This window comes from Camelina sativa, chromosome 5, assembly GCF_030686135.1.
Source record: "Camelina sativa cultivar CO46 ecotype springtype chromosome 5, ASM3068613v1".
Taxonomy (NCBI): Eukaryota; Viridiplantae; Streptophyta; class Magnoliopsida; order Brassicales; family Brassicaceae; genus Camelina; species Camelina sativa.
Window position 1 is genome coordinate 40600118 of NC_141884.1, and position 23613 is coordinate 40623730.

Sequence of the window (23613 nt, forward strand, 5' to 3'; positions counted from 1 at the left end):
TGCACTAGTTACCATTATCTAAAACAAATAACAACTATATAGAATTACATTGAACAAGTTATGAATTATATAAATTATGGTTTTTCTACGTTTTATTCGTTTACTATGGCTGTTTGTTCTTCTTCTGGTTTGATAATAAATAGCCTTTGACACAGCTGCCGGAGTTTTTTGATATGATGCAGCAGAATACTATTTGAAGCCGTCTTGTGTAAGTTTCATAGCCTTTTTTTTTTTTTTCTTTTTCTTTTGTGTGGATGAGAGGTTGTAGAATTTCTCAGGAAAATTGTGAAATAATTTCTCTCTAACTTGGTCCTGGAAAATAAAACATATATGACTACAAAGAAACAGGTTTAAAAGAAAGAAATAAAGCAGAGACTAGCCAAGGAGGTTCTCTGTGCATATAAATTCACATTCTTTATCAAACAACATTTGCTTGTTAAATCCTCTCATATTTTAGCCAAGAATCAAGGAAACCCATGAACCGTAGTAGAAAAAAAACCAGAGGTCTTTTTTTCTTAACGAAAGCAAATAATACATATTTAGGATGATAACAATAACTCTAAATATAGTAAGGCACATGATAAGTGCCCATATTCGCAAATCCAAGACCGTCGTGGCCCAAAGTCAAACTGCCATGTCCACGGTAGTCCCGACCCAAGACAAAGAGGCAGTTTGAGAAATGATCTTGCTGACACAAGCTAGCCCGAACACAGAAAGGTTCAGCCTCGGAGAGGAAGATGCAGAGATCTCCAATGTCACTAGTGAACTGAGCGTTTCCTTCCTCGTCAATTTTGAATACCATGAAACGGGGTAATCGTAGCACTCGCATCATTATATTACGGGCGTATAACCTGTTGTACCATTTAACAAGAAAAGTTTCACCAGTGGGTCTTGATTCCACCAAGTGTTCGCTCCTGCAACTTGAATCCAACGACACCCACTTTGAGTGCACCAACTCTGGACAATCTTGATACCGCAACTGCTGAATCACTTGGGGTTCTCCAATATTCCATGATCCAATGTATGTGCCTCTTGAAGCCGGCATGGAGAACATCTCATCTCTCTTGGAATACATGACACGGGAATTGAAGAAACCCGGGTCTGTGATTCTTATGTTGGTCCACTCAGAGCTTCGAGCAGGCCTACATAAGCTAAGTTGAGGTCCCAAGAACTTGACAGCCACAACACAGTCTTCATCCTCGGGAGAAGGGGATGACATGGCCACATTGGTTACAACTTGCGTTTGGCAATGAGGCAGAGTAACAAGAGGAGGCAAGTAGATGCGCTTTGGATCAACATCAGACGCACTTGGGTTTAGATCATCTTGGAGACACACTATTCCTTCCTCCAACGTAGCAACCCATCCATTGGATGCTCCTACCGTTCCCATTTCCTCCACCAACTTCATAGGTACCTTCTTTTTCGTAACAATATTAGTTTCAAATATAATATGTGTATATCTCTTGAGATTTCCGATATCCCCGTCCCTCAAAGTAGATCCACATCGTTGAGCACCGGCAATAACACATGGAAAGGTGTTTTCCAAAACGGAAGTTGAGAAAGAACAAGCGGTGAGGTGTCTCTGCGTAGTAACAATCACAGACATTAGAAGGAGTATTAGTGTATTACAGAACACAAAGCCATTGGAGAGAAGAGAAGAGAAGCTTACGACGAGTGCTGGTGTTTTCAGGGAAGAGAGCTTCGAGAGGCAGCTGAGAAGCACAGACATGGCTTCTGGAAGTTTTATTTTGTCCACATGTTTTCTTTTTTAATTTATACAAAACCCTGATTCTTTCTTGGGTTTGCGAACTTGTGACCAGGAAAAGAAAAAAACAAGATCTTGCTTTGCTCAGAAAGAAAAGAGAAATTGGCAATAATTGATATTTACAATATTATTATCCATAAAGATAGCCTTGCCAAGCAAGTCTCTCATCTTCCAGCTTTTGGGTTTAAAAAGCATTGTATAAAAGCGACAAATATTTAAAATCTAGACTTAAAATCGTGAAAAAAAGATCTATATAGTTAAAATATAGAAAAAAGGCAAAATATTTTCCATCATAAATAATATCTATATTAATTTTTTATTTTTCTTTTTAAACTAACATTATTTTGGATTTCCTAAAGTATAGATATTCAAAAGATTATGTCGACATTTAAAATTATGATTCTCTTATCATCTTTGTTTTATTTTATTTCTAAATTATTTAAATCATCAAATAATACATAAAATTAACAAAATCATTTCCAAAGACTTTCATGACTTAATTTTTAAACATTTACTGAGAAATAAAAAGTTTTAGGTGCCAGACCCAAAATAACGTACTTGACTACTTGTTATATGTTGAAAAAAGAAGAAAAAGAATACAAGCTAGGTAATTAGAATAATTAGTATTTGTGACTATGTCCTTTTTCTTTGTAGATATATATTAAGTTTAGGTACAGTTGAAATAAATAATCTAACATATATAGTAGTAGTGTAGTACTATACCGGTAACATCAACGTAATGATCGTTGTAAATAATTTGAAAATGACGAACACCTAACCCGGTACTATCATCATTGATTCAGTATAAATAGTTTGTCGATGACCATTTTTTTTTTGTATCGATTAAAAAACGTAAAGCATGTTTAATTACTTTCTTTGATGCAAATGTAGGAAGTAGAATTGCTTCTCTTACCACTGAATTGGAACTGTAGATATTACTTTGCTGCTGCTGCGACCAGTTTCACGATCTGTGTCGTCCGAGATCTCCTGCCTCACAGCAGCTACATACCAAGAAAGAAGAAATGAATATCTCAAATTTAAGAAGACCAGATGAGAAGAATGTGTGCACGTAAATTAATATGATATTGCAAACAGTCACAGGAGAAATAAGGAGCATCTCTTCTCAAACAAGAAATATACCAAAATCGGAGAACTTCTTCTTAGGAAGATGCATAAACTCAGCATACTCTTTGCCTTCATCAATTCTGTGAAGCTGCAGGACAAGAGGTCTACGTGTAACAATCCCTACATGGAAGACACTGTTTGTTGTTCTAAGTAACTGGTATATCATGAGACGAAATACGAATCAGTATACATTTTTGATCTGTTGATATATCATATATATATATCTAAGCAAGCTTATCTGCTCCACGAGGTAGAAAGTCTTTTCCTACAACGCTCTCCAGCACTGAATACTTCCCAGAACTCTACAATTCCCATCAAATCAATCAGATTGGTTACACACATTGCACTCCATACGCAACAGTTTTTGATTAAAAAGCAAAAAGATCTCACTGAATTGAATTAAAAGGCTAAACCAGACCGTTGAAAAACTCAAATGCATTATTTAAAAAGCTAAACCAGACCGTAGCTATAGGTAGCTATGTTCTATATACGTTTATATATCATACACATGGCTAATAAAGTTGTAATGATCATCTACTAAGATATGCGATAAAGTGAGCTCATTATTATTATATATGGAAGTGTTAAAGTTGTGGTATAACATACATGTTTTTACTGATTTAGGTTCGGATGTTAGATATCCCATTTCTACAATTGTGGAAACACAATTGTCATTATTTTAGTTTGTGTTTGAAGTTATCAGTCATGCAGTACGTAAGTTAGAGATGTTGTGAATGATGTTTGCAAAAACATGGCCAGGAAAGTGTTGCGGGCGGTGATGGAACTTGTAAGGCTTCAAGCAACTGTGCGCGTGGCCGAGCTGTTAAGGCGAAAGGTTTATGCTTTATTGTCTAGAATCTCACAAAGTAGAACTCAAAGATCAAAAGAAAGAACTCTTCTTATTATTAAGGAAATTACTCCAAACCTTAATCTCTCAAATCTCATAAGTTGTGCTACACCTTAGCACCTCCTTATATATGAATTATATTTCCAAAACACTTTAAGGAAAACTAATTTTAGATAGCTCCTAAAGAAAGTAAAACTAACATTTTGATATATATTTAGATCCTCCTAAATATACTAGAGCTTGATCTCCAAGCTACTTCAAGCTTATAACAACATTTTCTCCCTTAAGCTTGAAGTCATACTTACTCACATCTTGAACTCCAATAAAACTCCTCATTTCCTTGAACTTGATTCTCCCAAGTGCTTTAGTCAATATATCAGCCTTTTGTTCATCTCCTGGAATAAACTCAACCTCCACTTGTTCATTCCCAACACACTCTCGTATAAAGTGATATCTCTTGTGTATATGTTTGCTTCGACCATGGAACACCGGATTTTTGGTTAACTCGATTGCTGACTTGTTATCAATCCGAATAGTGACCTTTTCACTCTTCTTTCCTGTTATCTCTGCAAACAATTCTTGGAGCCAAATAGCTTGTTTTGCTGCTTCTGTGGCTGCCATGAACTCAGCCTCACAAGATGACAAAGCGACGGTTTCTTGTTTTTGTGTACACCAGGTGATTGGACAATCATCAAAATAGAAGATATGGCCTGTTGTACTCTTACCATCGTCCTCATCGACATTGTGTGAGCTGTCACTGTATCCCACTAGTCTTGCTTCATTCGATCGTGAAAAGACAAGACCATACGAAGATGTTCCTCTCAAATACCTCAAGACTTGTTTTAGTGCTACTCCATGTGATTCTTTCGGTTCATGCATATATCTACTCAAGACTCCAACACTGTAGGACAAATCAGGTCGTGTGTGAAGCAGGTAACGCAAACAACCAATGGTTCTTCTGTAGTTTTGAGCATCAACATTTTTTTCTTTAGGAGACTTCGACAGTTGCAGGTTTTGTTCCATCGGAACATGGCAAAGATTACAGTCTTGCATTCCGGTTTCCAGTAATATCTTCTTTGCATATCTCTCTTGCTTTAGAACAATACCTCCTTCAAACTGATGTACTTCAATCCCAAGATAGAAGGTCAACTTACCCAAGTCGCTCATCTCAAATGTTGCTGCCATCTCCTTTTTGAACTCAAGTATCAGTTTCAGAGATGAACCGGTGATAAGTAGATCGTCTACATAAACAGCCACGACGAGAGAATGCTCTCCTTCTTCCTTTTGATACAGCGATGGTTCCTTTAGACATCTATGGAACTTTAAATCTGTTAAGATTTTGTGAAGCTTATTGTTCCAAGCTCTTGGTGCCTGTTTCAACCCGTAAAGAGCTTTGTTTAACTTGTAAACCTTGTCTTCACTTCCCAAGCTTACAAAACCTTCTGGTTGGGTGACATAAACTTCTTCTTTAAATTCTCCATGAAGAAATGCAGTTTTTACATCCAGATGATGTATTTCCCAACCCTTCGAAGCTGCTAGAGCAATAATCAAGCGGATCGTCTCAAGACGCGCAACCGGAGCGAAAACTTCATCATAGTCAATGTCGTGTCTTTGAACGTATCCCTTTGCCACCAAGCGCGCCTTGTACTTGTTGACGCTTCCATCGGAGTTGCGCTTTATTTTGAAGACCCATTTGAGTCCGATAGGCTTAACTCCAACAGGAAGTTCCACCAAGTTCCAAGTCTTATTTTTCTCGATAGAACAAAGCTCATCTTCACACGCTTCCATCCACACCTTGAGCTCTCTAGCTTCATCGAAGTTCCAAGGTTCCTCATTCATCGTCAAGAGGAGACGTTCACCTTCGTATTTTGCAATGTGAACATAATCATTCAAATAAGTTGGTTTTACACTAGCTCGTGTGGATCTCCTTAGCTGGGGTTGTGGTTCTTGCTCTGTTTCAGCACCACTGTTTTCTTCATCTTCTCGAATTTTCTATATCAGAGTTCTCTTCGTCCAACTCATTTTCGTCTTCAATCACCACATTCTCCCTCATATCTCGAGCATTCACCACATTCTCACTCATATCTCGAGTGTGAGAATCAATTTCCTCTGTTTCTCCGATTTCTCTGATTCCTTTATTACCGAACTCTCCCAAATGAATAACAAAAATTCCAGATTCTTTACCTGTCTCTCTCTGATCCTTGTTCCATCCCCAACTTCTTCTTTCATCAAAGATTACATCTCGGCTCACTATTATCCTTTTGCTTGAAGGATCATATAAGCGATATGCCTTGGAGCCAGGTTCTGTTCCTAGATGTACCAACGCTCTTGACCTGTCATCAAGTTTTTTTCTCCCAACAGTCTTTGTTCTTGTATATCCGACACAACCAAACACTCTTAAATGTTCCAAGTTTGGTTTCTTTTCTTTAAGCATCTCATAAGGTGTGGACTTGGGCAATGACCTTGTCGATATCCTGTTGATTAGGTAGGTAGCGTGTCGTACTGCTTCTCCCCACATGTAGTTTGGTACATCCATGTGTTTCAAGATGCTTCTGGTCATTTCTAAAAGAGTTCTGTTACGTCTCTCAACAACTCCGTTTTGTTGAGGAGAGTATGGTGCTGTTAGATGTCTCTTGATTCCATGCTTATCACAAAAGGCTTGAAACTCTTGAGAAACAAACTCTCCACCCCTGTCTGTTCGAAACGTCTTTATCACAGTTCTTGTTTCTTGTTTAACAAGTGTCTTAAAACTTTGGAATTTCTCAAAAGCTTCACTCTTCTCTTTTAGTAGGATCGTCCACATGTATCTTGAGTAATCATCGATGATGACAAAAACATACCTCTTGTTAGCAGGAGTGGCTGGAGTGATCGGACCGCAAAGATCACCATGAATAAGTTCAAGACATTGAGTGGCTCGGTAGGTAGTTGCTTGAGGAAAAGTTTTCCTTGTTTGTTTCCCAGCGAGACATGACGCACAAATCTCCTTATCCACCGTGATTTTTGGTATGCCTATTACTAGTTCATGGTTAATCATCATCTTCATGGTCTCCAAGTTGACATGACCCAAGCGAGCATGCCACTTTGATGATTTTGTCTCGTTTGTCAGCTGCAACAAACACTTAGGCTCATCGACCTCCAAAATAACCTTGTACAAACAGTCTCTAGATCTTGTCGTCTTGACCATCGGTTGTCCAAGATGATCATACAGCATCAATAAGTCATTTTTCATTCTGACTTCACACCCTGCTTCAGTGGCTTGACCAAGGCTTATTATGTTGCTTTTTAACTCTAGTATATAATACACATTGTGTAAGATCTTTTTCACACCATTCTTGAACACGAACAAAATAGAACCCTTGCCTTTAATGTTTGTGTGAGAGTCATCTCCGAATTTCACCAATCCTGTTACACTTTCATCAAGATCCACAAAGAACATTCGATTTCCACTCATATGGTTGCTCGCACCATTATCAAGATACCACACATTCTTGGTGTCTAGACTTACTTCAAACCCTTTAGGTTTCACCTTTTGCTCATTTAGATATACCACCTCATGCATCATCAATTTGTCAGCTTCGTGTGTATCTTCTTCTTCTTCTTTGTCAACAACTTCTTGAAGCTTGAGCAACCTGTCAGGACAATTCGAGGCATAGTGGCCCTGTTTGTCACATCGATAACATGTTATCGTTGCTTCTCTCTCTTTATCTCGTTCCTGTTTGTATGATATGTTCTGGTTGTAACTGAAGCGACCACGACCTCTTCCTCGCCAATAAGATCGTCCTCCTCTTCCTCTGTTATTCCCAAAGAACTCTTGTCGAGGATTCATGTTTGCATACATGAGCTTGCCATTATCTTCTTGTTGTTCTTCCTCTTCTTCATTGATTCTTTCTTCGTATGCCTTTAATCTTCCAACGATATCCTCAAAAGTTGTTTTATTTAGGTCGAGAACTTGTTCGAGAGAGGCAACGATGTGTATGAACTTCTTTCGCGGCAGGGTCTTAAGAAATTTCTTCACTAGCTTTGATTCATCAATCGTTTCTCCAAGGGCTGCAGATTTTGAAGAAATCACAGAGAGTTTACCAGAAAAAGCATCAATCGTATCTCCATCCTTCATCTTAAGTTTATCAAACTCAGTCATAAGTGTTTGTAATCTAGCTTCCTTTACTCTTTCAGCACCAACATGTCTTGCCTGTATTGCATCCGAAACACCTTTCGAAGTATCATGCTCTCCAACTTGTAATATCAAAGATTCTGGTATCGATTGAAACAACAGAGCAATTGCCATATCGTTTTTCTCTTCATCTTTGTTTCCCGGATCTATTGTTTCCCACACCTTGTTAACCTTGAGAGCTATCCTCATTCTCATAGCCCAAACTGTGTAATTTGCAGAGTTTAGCATAGGGCACTTAACAGAGGAAGGTCCGACATCCTTGGTCTTGATCGTCTCGTCTTTCTCGTCGTCACTCATCTCCTTCTTAAGGGTTATTGTCTCCAACGATGGTGAACAAGCAAAAACCTTGCTCTGATACCAAATCTAGAATCTCACAAAGTAGAACTCAAAGATCAAAAGAAAGAACTCTTCTTATTATTAAGGAAAATTACTCAAAACCTTAATCTTTCAAATCTCATAAGTTGTGCTACACCTTAGCATCTCCTTATATATGAATTATATTTCCAAAACACTTTAAGGAAAACTAACTTTAGATAGCTCCTAAAGAAAGTAAAACTAACATTTTGATATATATTTAGATCCTCCTAAATATACTAGAGCTTGATCTCCAAGCTACTTCAAGCTTATAACAACATATTGAAATCTTCACCGACCAACCAAAAACAAAGCTTCAACGTAGTCAACCATCATGAAGAGAAAGCTTCAACGAGTGTCGAGTGCCATGGTTGGGACAGTAGTGCTCTGCTCTCACGGAAGGAAGACGATCGGAGCCGTATGGTTGAGGAAGCAAGGATAATGCGTGATCGTGTTGGGAGACGGAGAAGGTTTGATAATGAAAAACAATGGTTTAATTAGTAAACGCCAAATAAACCAAAGATGCTAACGAAGAAGCTAAGGTTAATTCTTGTTTATTTTATTTTATTTTGGTAATTATAGAAAGAAATATAAATAAATTAGCTAGGAGATTATATAAATCTACTTTTTGTCGGTTACAAATATCCTAAAACAAAAAGATCACCCAAAAAAAGAGAAGGAAATTTGTACATGCGCGGAACCGTCTATAACGGCTAGATTAGATATCATATCAGTCACCAAATCTATATATAATGGCTAGTAACCGAAAGAGGAGGTTTTAAGATATATGGACTTTAATTAGAACAAAGGAAATAGTTAGTCGTTATTATAATAAAGGAAAAAAATGGGAATATAGCTATGGGTAAGTACTAGAAAAGGAAATATTGATTAATGACCGTTGAAAGATCACATGATCGAATCCTGACCGTCATAATACATTGTTAAATAATGAATGCTCCACTCCTCTCTCTCTCTCTGTGTATCTGATCCCTCTCTCTCCGACTTCGACTTCGACGAAAAAAAAACAGAAGAGTTTTTTTTTTGGTTCTCTGTTGTGGCTTGGCTGGTGGTGCTGTGATATTCCTCTGAACCCGGCGCTGCGTCTCTGATTGATTTCATCATTCGTTCGTACAACTGTGATATTTCATAAGTCAGAGTACGCAAAAGAGAGACTCAAAATACAGAGGCGTTAAAATCTACAAGTCATCACACATGCTTGCATCCGTTCTTTCTCGAAGAGAGATTTAAACTAGAGTGGATAATAATACATATGATTGAAATCTTTCATCGTTTATGACACTTTTCGTGATGTCAAAGGCGCCTTTATTAGGAGATTGATTCTCATATTCAATAAACTATGTATCCTCTCATATTAATTTTAGGCAATCAATACCCCTACCTAGGCTACTTAATTACCAGCTTTAAGCTCTTCCAACCGCGCAAGTTTCATGTAGGCCTTAACTTAGATGTAATCGCTGCTGACGTGACGCCTAAATATAACAAGAATCGTTTAGGAAAAAGTCGTGATGATATATATAGTCAAAACAGATTTTCGGATTGGTTTTTGCAGTATCGATATAGCTAAGGTTTATGCTTCCCATTCATTGTTGGTTTTATGCTTAGCATTATTCAGTGGTAGCCAATCTAAATCATGAGGGAAATACCAAACTCAAATCCTAACGAAGAACAGAAAACACACCAAACTCAAATCCAAACAAAGAACAAAAACAGTCCACACCAAACATGCTACTACGTACCATTGTAGTTATAGGATTTAAAAAAAAAAAACTCTCAAATCTGACCACAGTCGGCGATCACGACAGTCTTGGAAGGCTTCAGGCTAGGAGTTTCGACGTCTTTCATAATGTTGTCAACCACATTCATTCCTTGAATAACTTGGCCGAACACGACGTGCACGCCGTCAAGTGCCACATACTTCCTCATACAAATCATGAACCTAGAATCGTTGGTCTCTGGACCACCATTGGACATAGAAAGGACACCCCGGCCGGTGTGATTCTTCTCGAAGTTCTCATCCTCGAATGTTTCGCCATAGATCGATTCGCCTCCTTTTCCGTCACCGAGAAGGATGTCTCCTCCGCATAACATCAATCCTGGGGGCACAGAGTGGATGCGTGATCCTTTGTAGTAAAGTGGCTTACCAAGCTTCCCGATGCCTTTCTCGCCGGTGCAGAGGGCCCGAAAGTTCTCCGCCGTCCGTGGGGTCGTGTCAGCGAAGAGCTCCATCACGATCCGACCTGCTGTTTCTCGTCGACGGTCATATCAAAGAAAACCTTAGGGTTTGCCATTTTCGGAGAGATAGATTTATTAGTGATGTTTGGCGAGGAAGGGTTCATATATACATGGAGAACTAGTTTTCAGTCGATAAAGTACACGTGTAAGAAGAGGACATAAAAGTTCTAGGTTAACTCAAATCTGACTAAAGTAAGTTAACTATAGGATAGGATAGTAAACCTCTCATGTAGGATCTCATCTCTATCCCCGGCCCTTTGACCGAAATAAATTCTGCAACTTCCCTAATTTTTTTGACATACCTCGTAGCTTTAACAAGTTCTTGATCATTTGTTAGGAATGATCTGTGATGAAAAGCCTCTCTTTTGATTCCTTGTAATAGTCAATGCATTTGTGACTTGTGGTTTTCTTCTTTGTACCCATCTTTTGAGAATTAATTTGAGTAAAAGAAAGAGAATAAACAAAGAAAGTCTTTAAATTTTGAGCTTCCTTTCTAATTAATGTCCATGTACGTTGTAGAACTTTACAGGTGAGCGATAGTGAGATCATTAACAATGTCAGTCAATTAGTAAAAATATTTAGGACTTTTTTATGTTTGTTTAGCAAAATCCGTTGTAGTCTAGCTGGTTGAAACAAGAGTATTTTGTGATGGTGGTGGATGATGATTGTAAGTAATGGTGATATGAATGGAATAATGGATGGGTGTTTCAATTCCCCTTATGCTATTGCAGTACAAGAGGTATCAATCCTAAATGAGTGTTTGTGAACAGTTAAGATGTGCATATGAATCTAAGTTAAGACAAATGTAAAGATTGTTTGTCACTAACAATCCTAAGATAAAAATGTAAAATGCAGAAAATAAACTACAAGAACCAAGAACTAAATGCAAATGAAACTGAATGATTGAAACAGTAATGAAGCAAGAACAGAAATAGAAACTACTACTAATGAACTAATGCAAGACAATCAATGAACTGAAAGCTAAATGTATGCAACAGGAATGAAACAGGAATGAAACAGGAATGAAATGCAAATCATAAACACAAGTTCTAGGGATGAACTCGAGCAGCACTCGACCGAGTGTAGGTCGAGTGGGAGGTCGAGTTGGCTAGATCCGGAAAACAGAGCAACACAATAAAAACAGAGCAATGCTAAAACCAATCAAACAACAAGCAAGCAACAGTGTTAAGACTAAGATTTCAATAAACAAAGAAGGTTCCTGAGGATGGATTCATGGGATGAACTTATCATTGTGGTTATCTAACTTGGTCAACAAATCTCAAGCAAACTTTGAGCTAACCTCTAGACATATAAATCTAAGACAAGTTTCTCCCACTCTCATGGTCAAGAAACAATCAAACCTATGCAATTCTAGACTTGTTCTCACAAAGTAAAGAATCTACACAAGCAGGCATTAAGCAATACATCTCAAACCAAACAAGACCTCTAATCTCTTAGCAAGCCTAATGGTAAGCTCTAGATCTAGCCTTATCTATGCTTCTTAAACATTGGTGTGATGCTAAGGAGCTTGAAATCAGATCCTAACCTCTCCGTTCAGGATCAGCATTAAGAACATCTAGCCTCGAAGAGATCTACAACAATCAAGCTTGACCAAATCACACAAACCACAAGATCAATTCCTCCTAACCCATCCTCAAGATCCTAAGAAGACTACTCACAACAAGACATGATGAAACAAATCAAAAACCCAGAAAATATTGAAACTTGCATTATTAGAAAGATGAAACAAAGATCTTCAATATTAATCAAAGGACCAAACTCAAATTCTCAATATCTTGAAAGTTATAGAACCAACAAAATATAAGAATCTAGTCTTCTTTCTTAAGAAAGTACAAGATCTAAAAATGAAAATGCAAAAGGAATAAAGCTAAAAAAAGGTAAAAACTAGGTTTAGAGAATATCTAAAAGCTGGACTCTTTTGGTGGCTGCAGGTACAAGGCCTTATATAGGTGGGAAGGTGGAAGCCCTAAAAATAGAAAAAGTCAAAGTAGTCAACGGCTCGGTCAACTCGACCAGTGCTCGGTCGAGTGGCTGGTCGAGCTGGCTTCTCTCGTGCAATCTCCACTCGGTCGAGTCCTCCTCAGCACACGGTCGAGTGTCTGGTCGAGTGTGCGGTCGAGTTGGACTCTGGACCTTGTTGTTACAGCCTTAACTCCCTTGTTTCCTCCTCATGATTGCTTCACATCTCTTCTCCATTGCGTCCATGCTCCTTAAGCTCCAAAATCACCTGTTTATGCATGAAAAGATGCAAATGCAATGCAACTAAACTCTAATGCATGATTAGTGCTAAAGCTACACAATAATGGCCTAAATGGATAGCAAAAGATGCAAAAGATGTGAATATACTAAGGGAAAACAAGGTAAAATATATGAACATCAACACCCCCAAACTTAGTCTTTGCTTGCCCTCAAGCAAATAAGCAAGACATAAGAAGGTAAGTGAGGTTTGAAAGTGGGATCTCAGCTCCTAAAGCTTGCAAATAGACCATCTAGAATCAATGTCCAAGTTACTAATACTATGATGCAAGTTGAATGAGCTGGAATAAAAGACTTTAGACAAGCATATCACAACCTTTATTGATTTGAGCCTTAGTTATCCACATGCATTCAAATCAACCATTTCCTTTAACATTCATTAATCAAGAACATGAATCAATTCTATGCAATGCTTAAACTCATTTGGCTTGGTAATAAAGGGTTTTGAGACAATGATGGTCTCTTTTTAGAGTGGGGCTTGTCAATATCAAAGTTCTCTCATGAAAATGGATTGATCTTTAGAAGAATGCTAAAGGTAAGAACACCTAGACACATACAAGAATAAAACCTTGTCTACCCAAAGGTACCCAAAGTGTTTATCCTAGCAATCTAAACCCAAATGATCCTAGTGCTACCCTTTGCTTCTTCTTTTCTCTTTAGCCCTTTTCTCTTTTGGTTTTCAAGTCTTAGGAGATGCTTTCTTATTTGATCTTTCTAGTGGGATGGGGGATTCTTACTTATTTGCTATGGTTCTCTTTTCTTCTTATTCTTAAGACATATAAGCATTTTGCTAAACTTTTCTTTTCTTTCTTTTCTTTTCATAACTAGAACCATCTTAAACAACACTTTTCTTCCCATCCTTTCACTAGATTTTGCTTAAACACAATCTCCTCTTAAAGACTTTCCCCTTTTTCTTTCTCTTTTCTTTTCTTTTCATAACAGCCAAGTCCCAAACCCAACAAGTGAACCACCTAGTCCTATCTAGTTTGAAAAATGCAAACTAGAACTACACAAGGTCTTACTCTTGTCAGTTCAAACCTAACACTTTCTACCAAGCTCAATCCCAAAAATAGGCCTCACACACTCAAGAATAAACATGGCTTGAAAGAAAGGTTTGGTTAAGGGTAAGGGAACTGATTCTTAATGAGGAAATCAGCTACTTGGATCAACAAGAGTGGTAAAAAGGAGAAAGATGATCCAAGTATGTATATGGTATCCATGAGTTTAAAGCAATGCACACATTGATAATTATAAGTCAATATTAGGTTCTTATAAATAGGAAATGGTTTCAAAACTCAACATACTTCAATTTAGACCAAATGCAATGCAAGAATTCAAGGCTTGGTTCAATCTTATGCTTCTAACTACTCAACTAGCATCAAAGTACTAATAACTTGGGCATTGATCCTAGTCTAGTGAATAAGCTAGCTAACAAGGAAATACTCATCATAGATCCCTAATGCAAATATTATACAATCCTAAATGAAACATGCTAAACAAGATTCTAATATGCAATGCAAACTACATGAACACTCTTTTTTTATGAATATTTTTTTTCAAAATTTTTCAAATTTTTATGGTTTTTCTATGCCTTAGATGCTTATGCAAGTGCTAACATGATGATGATAAAAATTTGAAATAAGAACACAAAACACAATATCAAATGCTATCTCAAACCCTCCCCCAAACTTAAATCACACAGTCCTCTGTGTGAAAGAAATTGGATGGAGGATTCAAGATCAAAAACAACAAAACACAATATGAAATGCAATGATATTTACAAGTGAAGGTGATGATGGTACCTTAGGGGTTGTGGAAGAAGTTGTCCACATCCATCTGCATGCTGTCATAGGAGTAGTTGGGGTCAGGCTGGTGGCTTGGAGAAGGATTGTGGGGCAGCTCGACGATGGAGATCGACCGCGACTCGGTCGAGTGCGTGTCCGAGTGGGGGGTCGAGCTGAACCGCGAGTGTCCATTACCTGTCCCTTCCTCTTCTATTCAGACTCCCTTGCTTCCCTGACCATGAAAACACTAAAGCAAAAATCAAAATACCAAAATTCCAAAGCAATATATACAAGGGTACCTTAGGGACTTCCTCCCTAGTGAGCTTGTTTAAAGTCACTAAGCTTGACTTTTGATGCCTTTTCAGGCTTGGTTTAAATACCATGGAGGTGATGAAATCCCCCCTGGTTCTATTTGGTAACTCTGGTGTTCCTTCTTGATCACTACCTCATTAGCACTTGAACCATGTTTCTTTTTAACTTTGAGCTTTGGCCTTGCTCTCTTCAAGGTAAAATATATGAACATCACTGGTCAGGATACTCGGCTCTCACCCGAGAGACCCGGGTTCGAGTCCCGGCAACGGAGTTATGTTTTTTTTGCTTTTACATTAACAAAGTGAAGTGAAGAAGTCGTAGTGATAAAATGAAACGAAATAGTTAAAAGGTAAACAACAAGAACAAAGTATATCACACATGTCAATGTCATACGGGTCAAGCACTTAAATCAAATACGTTACAAAAATTGACCTTCCTTGGTCCACTACTAAGTGAAGTCACTATTCACAAAAACCTATAACAAGAAAACCTAATTAATGCAAAGCTATTATTATTTTGCCAAACATTGTATTCAATGCCGTAGCTACATTTCCCCACCCACCTCTCAAACTAAAATAATCTCCATCACTCTTTTTTTCCATTTCTCTCTCGCTCTCGGCGCCACTCCCACATGGCCCTAACCTCTTTCTTCACCATCAGATGTCAACCACCTCAACCGCTGCCTCAGCCGTCTTTCCTCCTCCTCCTCCAGTCCCTATCCCTACCTATATCACTAGCCTCGGCCTAGGTTACTCCATAGCCATAGCTCTAGGTTTCCTCGTTCTCATCTCCACAATCATCCTCTCTTCTTACATCTGCTGCCGCGCCTCACGCCTCCGTTTCTCTGCCTCCGCCGCAACCGCAAACTCATCTTTCAGAGACCGTAGCGTAATCGTCCCAAGAATCATATTCGTAGCCGAAGACGACGATCTTGAGTCCGGAAACGTCGTCGTTGGAGGTCTTGATCACTCAATCATCAACTCTTACCCTAAATTCCATTTCACTAAAGATATCGCTTCCGTCGTCGTCGGCGGTGATGGATTCCACGACGGAGAAGGAAGAGATACGACGTGTTCGATCTGTCTATGTGAGTATACGGAAGAAGAGATGTTGAGGATGATGCCTGAGTGTAAACACTACTTCCATGTTTATTGTCTTGACGCATGGCTTAAGCTAAATGGTTCTTGTCCCGTCTGCCGGAATTCTCCACTTCCGACGCCGCAAACTACACCTCAGTCAACCCCTTTGTCGGAAGTTGTGCCCTTGTCTCAATACGCCGCCGATCGGAGAAGATCCAGAAGATAAATCTTTCCTTTTTTGTTGCTCCGTGGCATTTATTATAATATCTTGTTACCTTGGTATCATATATAGTAATAATATATAATTGATTGATTTGCTTTACATATTCTTTTGTCTTGTATTAAAAGTGTAATCGAGATTGCATTCATCTTCTTTTATATTCTAATCGAGATTCGGACTACACTATAATAAAGTCAAATATGTAAATAATCAAATTACATCAGATTAATTGTCGGAGATGAATGTTTCTAAAGATGGGAACAAAATAGTTGGAACTTGAGATTTGAACATATAATGTCCCTAAATATTGGTGGCGTTGACTTAACAATATGTTTTCTAAGCAATTTGATCCCCAAAATTTTTTTTTGTGTATTAAAAATAAAATGTTACAGTAGTGCCAACGTAGTCAAAGAATGTAAAAAAGAACGTCCCCTCTAGATTTAACTTCCATTAAATTCCTCATAATAATAGATAGACTTGTCTCTTTTCACACGACGTCGTTTTGTCCACTGCTTTTTAGAAAAACGAGTGAGAGCCGTCGATATTATTCGACAGTGATCCGATGAACGCCACGTGTACAGAGTTTCCTTAGACTTGTCGGTTACTTTATGAAAGGTAATGTAAGTAAAAAAAAGCGCACCAGGCCACACTAGCCTTTTTGGATCCTTTGGTTCGTTGCCTCCACGTTCAAGGCACTAAACGTTAACGTCAGTTTCATTTCCTTTTTCTTTTTTTTTCTTCTTCGAAAAGACCAACGCCGTTAACGTATCTTTGTGGTTCCGGTCCCGAAGCTTTAGGGTCGTGCATAAAAATAGCCTAATAAACCTATTATTTCAGTACCATTCGTTTCCTTTCTCATCACGTTGGATCGAAATCGGAGAAAGTTAAAAAAGACGACAATGGCGGAAGAATTGGAGAAAGCTATGCCGACGGAAGAATCTCTGATGGACAAGATCCACGATCACGATTCATCGTCGTCGTCTGATTCCGAGCACGAGAAACCAGAGTCTCCCTCAGCTTTGAAGGCCAAGATATATCGTTTGTTTGGTAGAGAGAAGCCTGTTCATAAGGTTCTCGGTGGTGGTTTACGTACGTTTTCATTCTGATCTCATCTCACTCTCTTTATTTCCTCTTTCAATCGTCTTTTTGTCGATGCCTGATCTGCTATATGAGGAGGATCTCGTATCTGATTTAAATGCTGATTACAATGCGAGCTGTCTGAAACTTTCCATCTTAACCTTAGATTGATTATGTGGTTTGATGACTTTATCTTTTAGTTTTACATTTTTTTTGTTTGAAATTATGTTTGCAGCGGCAGATGTGTTCTTGTGGAGGGACAAAAAGCTCTCAGCTGCAGTTCTTGGTGTAGCCACGGCGATATGGGTTCTGTTTGAACTGGTTGAGTATCATTTCTTGAGTCTTGTGTGTCACATTTTGATATTCGCTCTTGCAGCTCTGTTTTTATTGTCCAATGCTCATGCCTTTATGAACAAGTAAGCTTTTTTTCTTGTCGCCTTAATCATGTATCAATTTATGTTTCTCTTTCTTTGATTTGCTTGAAATGTTCTAAAACTCTGTTATGTCCAGGACTCCACCTAAAATTCCTGAAATCAGTGTTAAAGAGGAACATTTCCTTTTGATTGCTTCTGCACTGAGAAACGAGCTGAACCAGGCCTTTGTCACCTTAAGGAGCATTGCCTTAGGAAGGGACTTGAAGAAATTTCTGATGGTTAGTTTTATCTTCAGTTTGTTATTGCAGATATTTCCACTTGTTATGCCTTAAGAACTTGTTCAATGTAAATATGAGAACCCTCCTGAATCCTGACTATATGATATATCCTCGTTTTGTATCATGGTTTTTTTGATAAAAACTAGTATGTATTTGGTGTGTCAGGTGGTTGTTGGACTGTGGGTAATCTCTGTTGTGGGCAACTGGTTCAACTTCTTGACTCTGATATACATCTGTAAGTACTTTTACCGACAAAAAAACGGTTTTTATTGTATAAAAATGCATCCTTTCGGTTGTTGATTCTAAATTGTGTGTGAAAAAAAACAGGTTTTGTGGTGTTGCATACAGTACCAATGCTGTATGAGAAACACGAGGACAAGGTAGATCCTGTTGCAGAGAAGACGTTGAAGGAGCTGAAGAAACATTACATGGTGTTTGATGAGAAGGTTCTTTCTAAGCTTCATGTTGCTTCCCTTAAGGCAAAGTTGGGTTAGAGAGACTTTAGAGTGAAGCAACCTCTTCCTTGATGCTTTCCTTTGTATCTCGGGGCGCTTTTGTGTTTTTTACTTGGCCCGGAAAAGAAAAAAAGTTACTCTTCTTCCTTTGGCGTTCATATCTTTTATTTTGACTACAATTTTTGTTTTTCCTTGTAAGTTTACTTTTTTTTGGCTTTTTATGTGAATTCCGAGTTAATCAAATTTTGGGAAGATATTTAGAATTTCTAAATACCAAACCTTAGCTTCGATTTCAGCGTGGTACTGGCCAAGGGCAGTTTGAAGATTTAAAAGTTCCACATTCTTGGACTCGATTGTTCTCAAACAATTTGTAAGTTTGTGATTTAAGTCCCCAAATGTTTCCTTTAACTTTCGGATTTGGTTGTCGTTGCTCAACCTGTTATCCTCTTGATTTGCCATGGCCTGCTTGAGAGTTTTATCCAACTGTGATATCTGAGACCTTTGATACTCATTAGTTTGGCGGAGTTGTTCAATCAGTCGGCTATCTTCATCCATTTTCTCAGACTCCTCAGTGTCCTATAAATAGGCAAGGAAGCATTGTTAAGAATTACTTCCTAGCAAATCCTAGGAGTTGGCTAGAAAACGAAACAATTTGCATTCTAATGAACCAAAAGCTAATTATTATGTTTCAACATATGGAACCCTGAATCTCACAATAATGGACCAAGTGAAAAAAAAAGCTCTTACATAAGCTGCTAACCTTTTCTAGCAATTGCTGTTTGAGCTTTTTCAGTTCTTGCCGTGCCTTATATCCCTTTCTTGTCGTGTTTCCTTCAAATCTGTTTCCAAACCTTTGCAAGGATTGCTCCATTTCACCTTTTTCCAAGTAAGATTTCAGGCTTCTCCTAGTTAAATATGGAAATCGCATAAGAAGAAAGGATAAAACTTGCCCCACATTTAATGAAAGCAGTGCAACATGTGCTTAAAATAAAGTCCCTTCTGGTATAAGAACCTTGTCCACACTAGGATGCCTAGTCAGAGCCTCTGTGGCGTCCGGTCCGGGAATAAGTAGATCAAGTTCAGTTTTCAACTTCAGGAATGCACCTACTTCATATGCTAGTGTTTGATTTCAAGTAATTTTGAATCCAATTCACAACGCACTTTGCTATTTTCCATTGAGGTCTGCAATCAGATGAAAATACAGAAAATATGAAAACTGTAACTTATATATATGGTGGGTGATTCCTCTCTGAATACATAAAACGTGTTTATTTCTAACTCAAAAGACTTACTTTGTTCTTTTCTAATCGAGTTCCTCCATGCAACATTCACTCCTTATCTGCTTCTGATTCCTGAAGCTTCTTAAATCTCTGCTTTATACCTCTCAATCTAATAAAAAAATTACAGAAATTGAAAACAAGCAAACCTATATTATCATGACACCCAACTACATTTTTTTTTTTTTTAATCTAATTATGAGTAAAATACCTAATGATGAGCAGGTGATTCGATTCCATTAGAGATCGGATACCTCGAATTGGACCTAAAACCACTAAAAGTTCTTCGAATCAGGGTCCGACATATCACCGACGCCATTGGGGGAATGGTATCTTCGGAGATCTTCTTCTTCTTCTTTTTCGTCGTCGTCTTCTTCGTGTACATCGAACTCGATCTTGTTCAAGTTCTCTTTCAAAATTCTCAATTGATCCATGATTAAATTAATTAACAACACAATCGTTACGTTTTAAAGAAGAGATCGATCACTCTACTCGTCGGAACATTTATTATTAATGGGCTTTTTAAACCGCAAAGGCCCAATATGAGTCATCCAAATCCAAAGAACCAACCAACGGCCGAGAAAAAACCGTCGTTACAAATCAAAATATCCTTTTGAGTGTTGAGAGTGAGTTCATAATTTGGATCTATCTTCTATATCTAATCTACAGGTTTCCCCTTAAGATTTAGTAAACTGATTCGACAAAGTCAAAATATATTATATCAAGTTTTAACCAGCGTAAAGTAAACAAGTCAAATAAGTCAGTCAATAAATAAACTTATATGAAAGACTTTAGTCATATATGAAATTCAAGTGACATAATAAGGAAACACCTCATGGACTGCACATGATACCAAAAATTATATTTACAAAAATCTAATCCTGCCTGTGGACTTTAGCATGCTAGATGACATGGTAGATGGGTTTAGTGGTTGTCGTGTCAGATCTAAAACTTCCTACGACAATAATGTAACTAGTAATTGACTATTAAAAGAAAAAAAATATATATTCTGTTTTCCCAACGCTCTACTCTTTATATTGGTTCTATAAGTCTTTTTAGATCTCATTGGTATTCATTCCTACAGGCTATAGAAGTGTCTAAGAAACAAGAAATCTCCATCACGATATAGAAATGAACTCAAAGGTATGTAACTCAAATTTTCATTTATTTTGTTCCTTCGCTCCTTATTGTACAATTTACATAAGTTTCTTCGTTGTAACTCCGATCCCGTAGGTCATGGATAGGCAACTACGAATTCACCATCATGTGATGACGCCTTTTAAAGAACGATGGACACGTATATACAGAAGAAAAGACGGCCGAGCTAAAAGTGATTGCAACAATCGTGATTTTTACTTCCACGAGATATGCAGTAATATTCCCAAAACTTTCAAGGCTGAACTTTTTCTTATGACCAATATTATTCCGAGATGTTGTGCATGTGGACAGAAGATCAGGGACATGATCAATAGTTATGGATGTCAAATGTGTGGTTTAAACCTCCATTTAGAGTGTGTCAAGTACCCACCACAAGAGGTTATTAATGTCCCTCAGAACCATGGCCACAAACTCAAGTTAGAGATGGTGCAAAGCTGCTTCACCTGCACTACTTGCCAAAAAGATGGCGATGGATATTCTTACAAATGTCATGAATGCAATTTAACATTCCATGTGAATTGTGGAAAATATGAGGCAGAGGTAAGCTTTACCATTGTTTCACATGTAACTTTAGTTTGGACCTATACAGCCGTAACCATAAACTCACATATGTTATGGATCATGTGCAGGTGGAAGTACCGATTCATGAGCATTCGATGAGACCTTTGAGAGATGGGAGGATGGGTGACTGTTGTGGAATCAAATTCGAAGCTATAAGTGATGGCTACTATTGCACTGAATGTGATTACTTCTCCCACAAGGCATGCAGCAGCCCCGCTAAAGAGATCAAATACCATTCTCACAAGTGCAACATCACTCTTGTTCTTACAAGCAGCAATAATACTTCTAGAAAAGAATTGAAATGTGATTTTTGTCAAGAGAAGATCATGGACGGTATCAAATTTTACTATTGTCGCTCTTGTTGTCTAAGGTTCCATTTGGACTGTGTCAAATACCCGCCACCGCACGTCATTGATGTTCCTCAGAACCATGACCATAAACTCAACCTAGAGATGAAGCCACGCCACTTCACATGCGCTGCTTGTGGAAAAGATGGTGATGGATACTCTTACAATTGTTACGAGTGTTTTATTATGACGTTCCATGCGAGTTGTAGAAAGTATGCTGCAGAGGTAACTCACCCTTCCCACTCCTTACATTCTCTAAAACTCTTTAACGGTGAACCACCCGCTCATTCAGATGGGAAATGTCGTTTGTGTGGAAAAGGGATCGTTGACGAAGCTTTTTACCATTGTTCCTCATGTAACTTTACCTTAGATTTACGTTGTGTTCTGAACCCGCCACAACTGTATCTTCGAGACCTAAACATCCATGACCATTACCTTACCCTTATGCCGAAAAAGATCTCTTTCACTTGCACCACTTGCGGTCTGACTGGAGATCGAAGCCCTTATGTGTGTCTTCCATGTGATTTCACTTCCCATAATGACTGCTCTGGATTCCCGTGGGTCATAAACATCAACCGGCACGATCACCGCGTTTCTCGAGTTTCTCTTCTTGGTGTTGTGGATTCTGTATGTGGAGTTTGTCAAAAGAAAACAGAGTGGACTTGTGGAGGTTACTCTTGTCAGAGATGTCCCAAATCTGTGTTTCATACCAAATGTGCGACTAGAAAAGATGTATCCGACGGGGAAGAGATGAAAGGCAAACCTGAAGAAGATGAACCTATTGAACCATTCGAGGTGATAGATGAAGACGTAATACAACATTTCTGCCATACAAAGCATAACCTTGTACTTGACACTCATGGTTACTCTGTTGAAGGGAAGATTTGCTCGGGATGTGCTTCTCCTATTTATGACCCTCCCTTCTACGAATGTATGCTATGTAATTTTCAGCTCCACGATAGTTGTGCTAACTTGCCGACACGGAAACGACATATGGTAAGCAATAAGCCGTATATTCTATCTCAAATTCGCTACAACTGTTCTAAATGTGAGGCATGTGGGGTATGTTTCAATGGCTTCAAATACTACTCTGGTAAACATGTATTAGATGCGCAATGTGCTTCAGTTTCAGAGCCCTTTGTACATAAAAGTCATCCTCATCCTTTATTTTACACATCACCACGAGGAGTCTGCAGTGCATGCAACGAAGATGCATCTCATGTGCTCAGATGCGTTGAAGATAGTTGTGAGTACGTGTTAGATTTCAAGTGTGTTAGATTACCATATGTGGTGAAGCATAGAGTCGACGATCACTTTCTGTCATTACGTTACGGTGAAAAGCAGAGTAGTGGTAAATATTGGTGTGATATCTGTGAGAAAGAAACAGATCCAAGTAAATGGTTTTACACGTGTGCAGATTGTGGGACAGCTTTGCATATCGATTGTGTGCTCGGAGATTTCCGAGGTCTCGAGCCAGAAAGAGACGTGACAGAGTTGCTCATTGAAGACATACGTTCTATGACAGTTCGTAACAATAGTATGTCTCGACCACTTTGCAACCAATGTAAGTGTCGTTGCATATCTCCTGTCATCTTGAAAGTCATCGCTGACAATTATTTCGATGAAATTCCTAGTGTCTATTATTATTGCTCTATGAAATGCTTTGACAAAAAGTACCTCGGTACTCACAGGTATACACTTAGTGCATTCTTGCTTTAAAGTTCTTAAAATTTTTGTAATATTTCACGTTATACCTCTGCTACTTGTTATATTGTTCTTCGACGAAGTCAAAAAATAAAGACTTAACTTTAGCACAATATAAAATGATGGATGGTTAATGGCTGCCTGTTAGACATTAGATATACAATTTGTTATTTAGATGACAATAACGCAACAGCT

The 23613-nt window shown here is 38.2% G+C and overlaps 6 protein-coding genes and 1 long non-coding RNA gene across 9 annotated transcripts; 4 read left to right on the forward strand and 3 right to left on the reverse strand.

Moving 5' to 3' along the window:
* Positions 1 to 359: 359 nt before the first annotated feature.
* On the reverse strand, positions 360 to 1851 carry LOC147945031 (uncharacterized). The gene is made up of 2 exons (XM_087512180.1): positions 1670 to 1851; positions 360 to 1582 (listed from the first exon to the last, which is right to left on the reverse strand). The coding sequence occupies exons 1-2, from the start codon at positions 1727 to 1729 to the stop codon at positions 560 to 562; spliced, it is 1083 nt and encodes a 360-aa protein (XP_087368306.1). The 5' UTR covers positions 1730 to 1851; the 3' UTR covers positions 360 to 559.
* A 7989-nt stretch (positions 1852 to 9840) lies between these two features.
* LOC104788449 (peptidyl-prolyl cis-trans isomerase-like) lies at positions 9841 to 10943 on the reverse strand. 3 transcript variants are annotated; one of them, XM_087452249.1, is made up of 2 exons: positions 10818 to 10943; positions 9841 to 10523 (listed from the first exon to the last, which is right to left on the reverse strand). In XM_087452249.1, the coding sequence occupies exons 1-2, from the start codon at positions 10843 to 10845 to the stop codon at positions 10054 to 10056; spliced, it is 498 nt and encodes a 165-aa protein (XP_087308375.1). In that variant the 5' UTR covers positions 10846 to 10943; the 3' UTR covers positions 9841 to 10053. The 3 variants fall into 3 exon arrangements, with proteins under 3 accessions (XP_087308375.1, XP_087308376.1, XP_087308374.1); XM_087452250.1 differs by having other exon boundaries at positions 9841 to 10520; positions 10818 to 10926; XM_087452248.1 differs by lacking the exon at positions 10818 to 10943 and having other exon boundaries at positions 9841 to 10761.
* Positions 10944 to 15390: 4447 nt separating this feature from the next.
* LOC104788450 (RING-H2 finger protein ATL68) lies at positions 15391 to 16353 on the forward strand. Its single transcript, XM_019246189.2, has one exon. The coding sequence runs from the start codon at positions 15549 to 15551 to the stop codon at positions 16191 to 16193; it is 645 nt and encodes a 214-aa protein (XP_019101734.2). The 5' UTR covers positions 15391 to 15548; the 3' UTR covers positions 16194 to 16353.
* A 454-nt stretch (positions 16354 to 16807) lies between these two features.
* On the forward strand, positions 16808 to 18614 carry LOC104788451 (reticulon-like protein B6). Its single transcript, XM_010514206.3, has 5 exons — positions 16808 to 17276; positions 17500 to 17680; positions 17775 to 17916; positions 18082 to 18151; positions 18244 to 18614. Exons 1-5 carry the CDS (start codon positions 17087 to 17089, stop codon positions 18408 to 18410), a joined length of 750 nt encoding a protein of 249 aa, XP_010512508.1. The 5' UTR covers positions 16808 to 17086; the 3' UTR covers positions 18411 to 18614.
* On the reverse strand, positions 18606 to 20160 carry LOC104788452 (uncharacterized). Its single transcript, XR_768298.2, has 5 exons — positions 19860 to 20160; positions 19664 to 19760; positions 19384 to 19553; positions 19132 to 19276; positions 18606 to 18947 (listed from the first exon to the last, which is right to left on the reverse strand). It is a non-coding gene; the product is annotated as an uncharacterized LOC104788452 (long non-coding RNA).
* A 619-nt stretch (positions 20161 to 20779) lies between these two features.
* Positions 20780 to 21401, forward strand: LOC104789829 (uncharacterized). Its single transcript, XM_087512786.1, has 3 exons — positions 20780 to 20791; positions 20882 to 21346; positions 21396 to 21401. The coding sequence occupies exons 1-3, from the start codon at positions 20780 to 20782 to the stop codon at positions 21399 to 21401; spliced, it is 483 nt and encodes a 160-aa protein (XP_087368912.1).
* Positions 21402 to 21420: 19 nt separating this feature from the next.
* LOC147945032 (uncharacterized) lies at positions 21421 to 23433 on the forward strand. Its single transcript, XM_087512787.1, has one exon. The coding sequence runs from the start codon at positions 21421 to 21423 to the stop codon at positions 23431 to 23433; it is 2013 nt and encodes a 670-aa protein (XP_087368913.1).
* The last annotated feature ends 180 nt before the right edge of the window (positions 23434 to 23613 follow it).

Bases quoted from the DNA above. Each gene is read 5' to 3' on its own strand.
- LOC147945031 (XM_087512180.1), bottom strand. From the start codon at position 1,729: ATGTCTGTGCTTCTCAGCTGCCTCTCGAAGCTCTCTTCCCTGAAAACA. The intron at 1,583-1,669 runs GTAAGCTTCTCT...GTTACTACGCAG, and splicing joins TGAAAACACCAGCACTCGTC to AGACACCTCACCGCTTGTTC.
- LOC104788449 (XM_087452249.1), bottom strand. From the start codon at position 10,845: ATGATCAAGAACTTGTTAAAGCTACGAG. The intron at 10,524-10,817 runs GTATGTCAAAAA...GACGAGAAACAG, and splicing joins GAACTTGTTAAAGCTACGAG to CAGGTCGGATCGTGATGGAG.
- LOC104788450 (XM_019246189.2), top strand. From the start codon at position 15,549: ATGTCAACCACCTCAACCGCTGCCTCAGCCGTCTTTCCTCCTCCTCCT.
- LOC104788451 (XM_010514206.3), top strand. From the start codon at position 17,087: ATGGCGGAAGAATTGGAGAAAGCTATGCCGACGGAAGAATCTCTGATG. The intron at 17,277-17,499 runs GTACGTTTTCAT...TTATGTTTGCAG, and splicing joins GGTTCTCGGTGGTGGTTTAC to CGGCAGATGTGTTCTTGTGG. The intron at 17,681-17,774 runs GTAAGCTTTTTT...TGTTATGTCCAG, and splicing joins GCTCATGCCTTTATGAACAA to GACTCCACCTAAAATTCCTG.
- LOC147945032 (XM_087512787.1), top strand. From the start codon at position 21,421: ATGGATCATGTGCAGGTGGAAGTACCGATTCATGAGCATTCGATGAGA.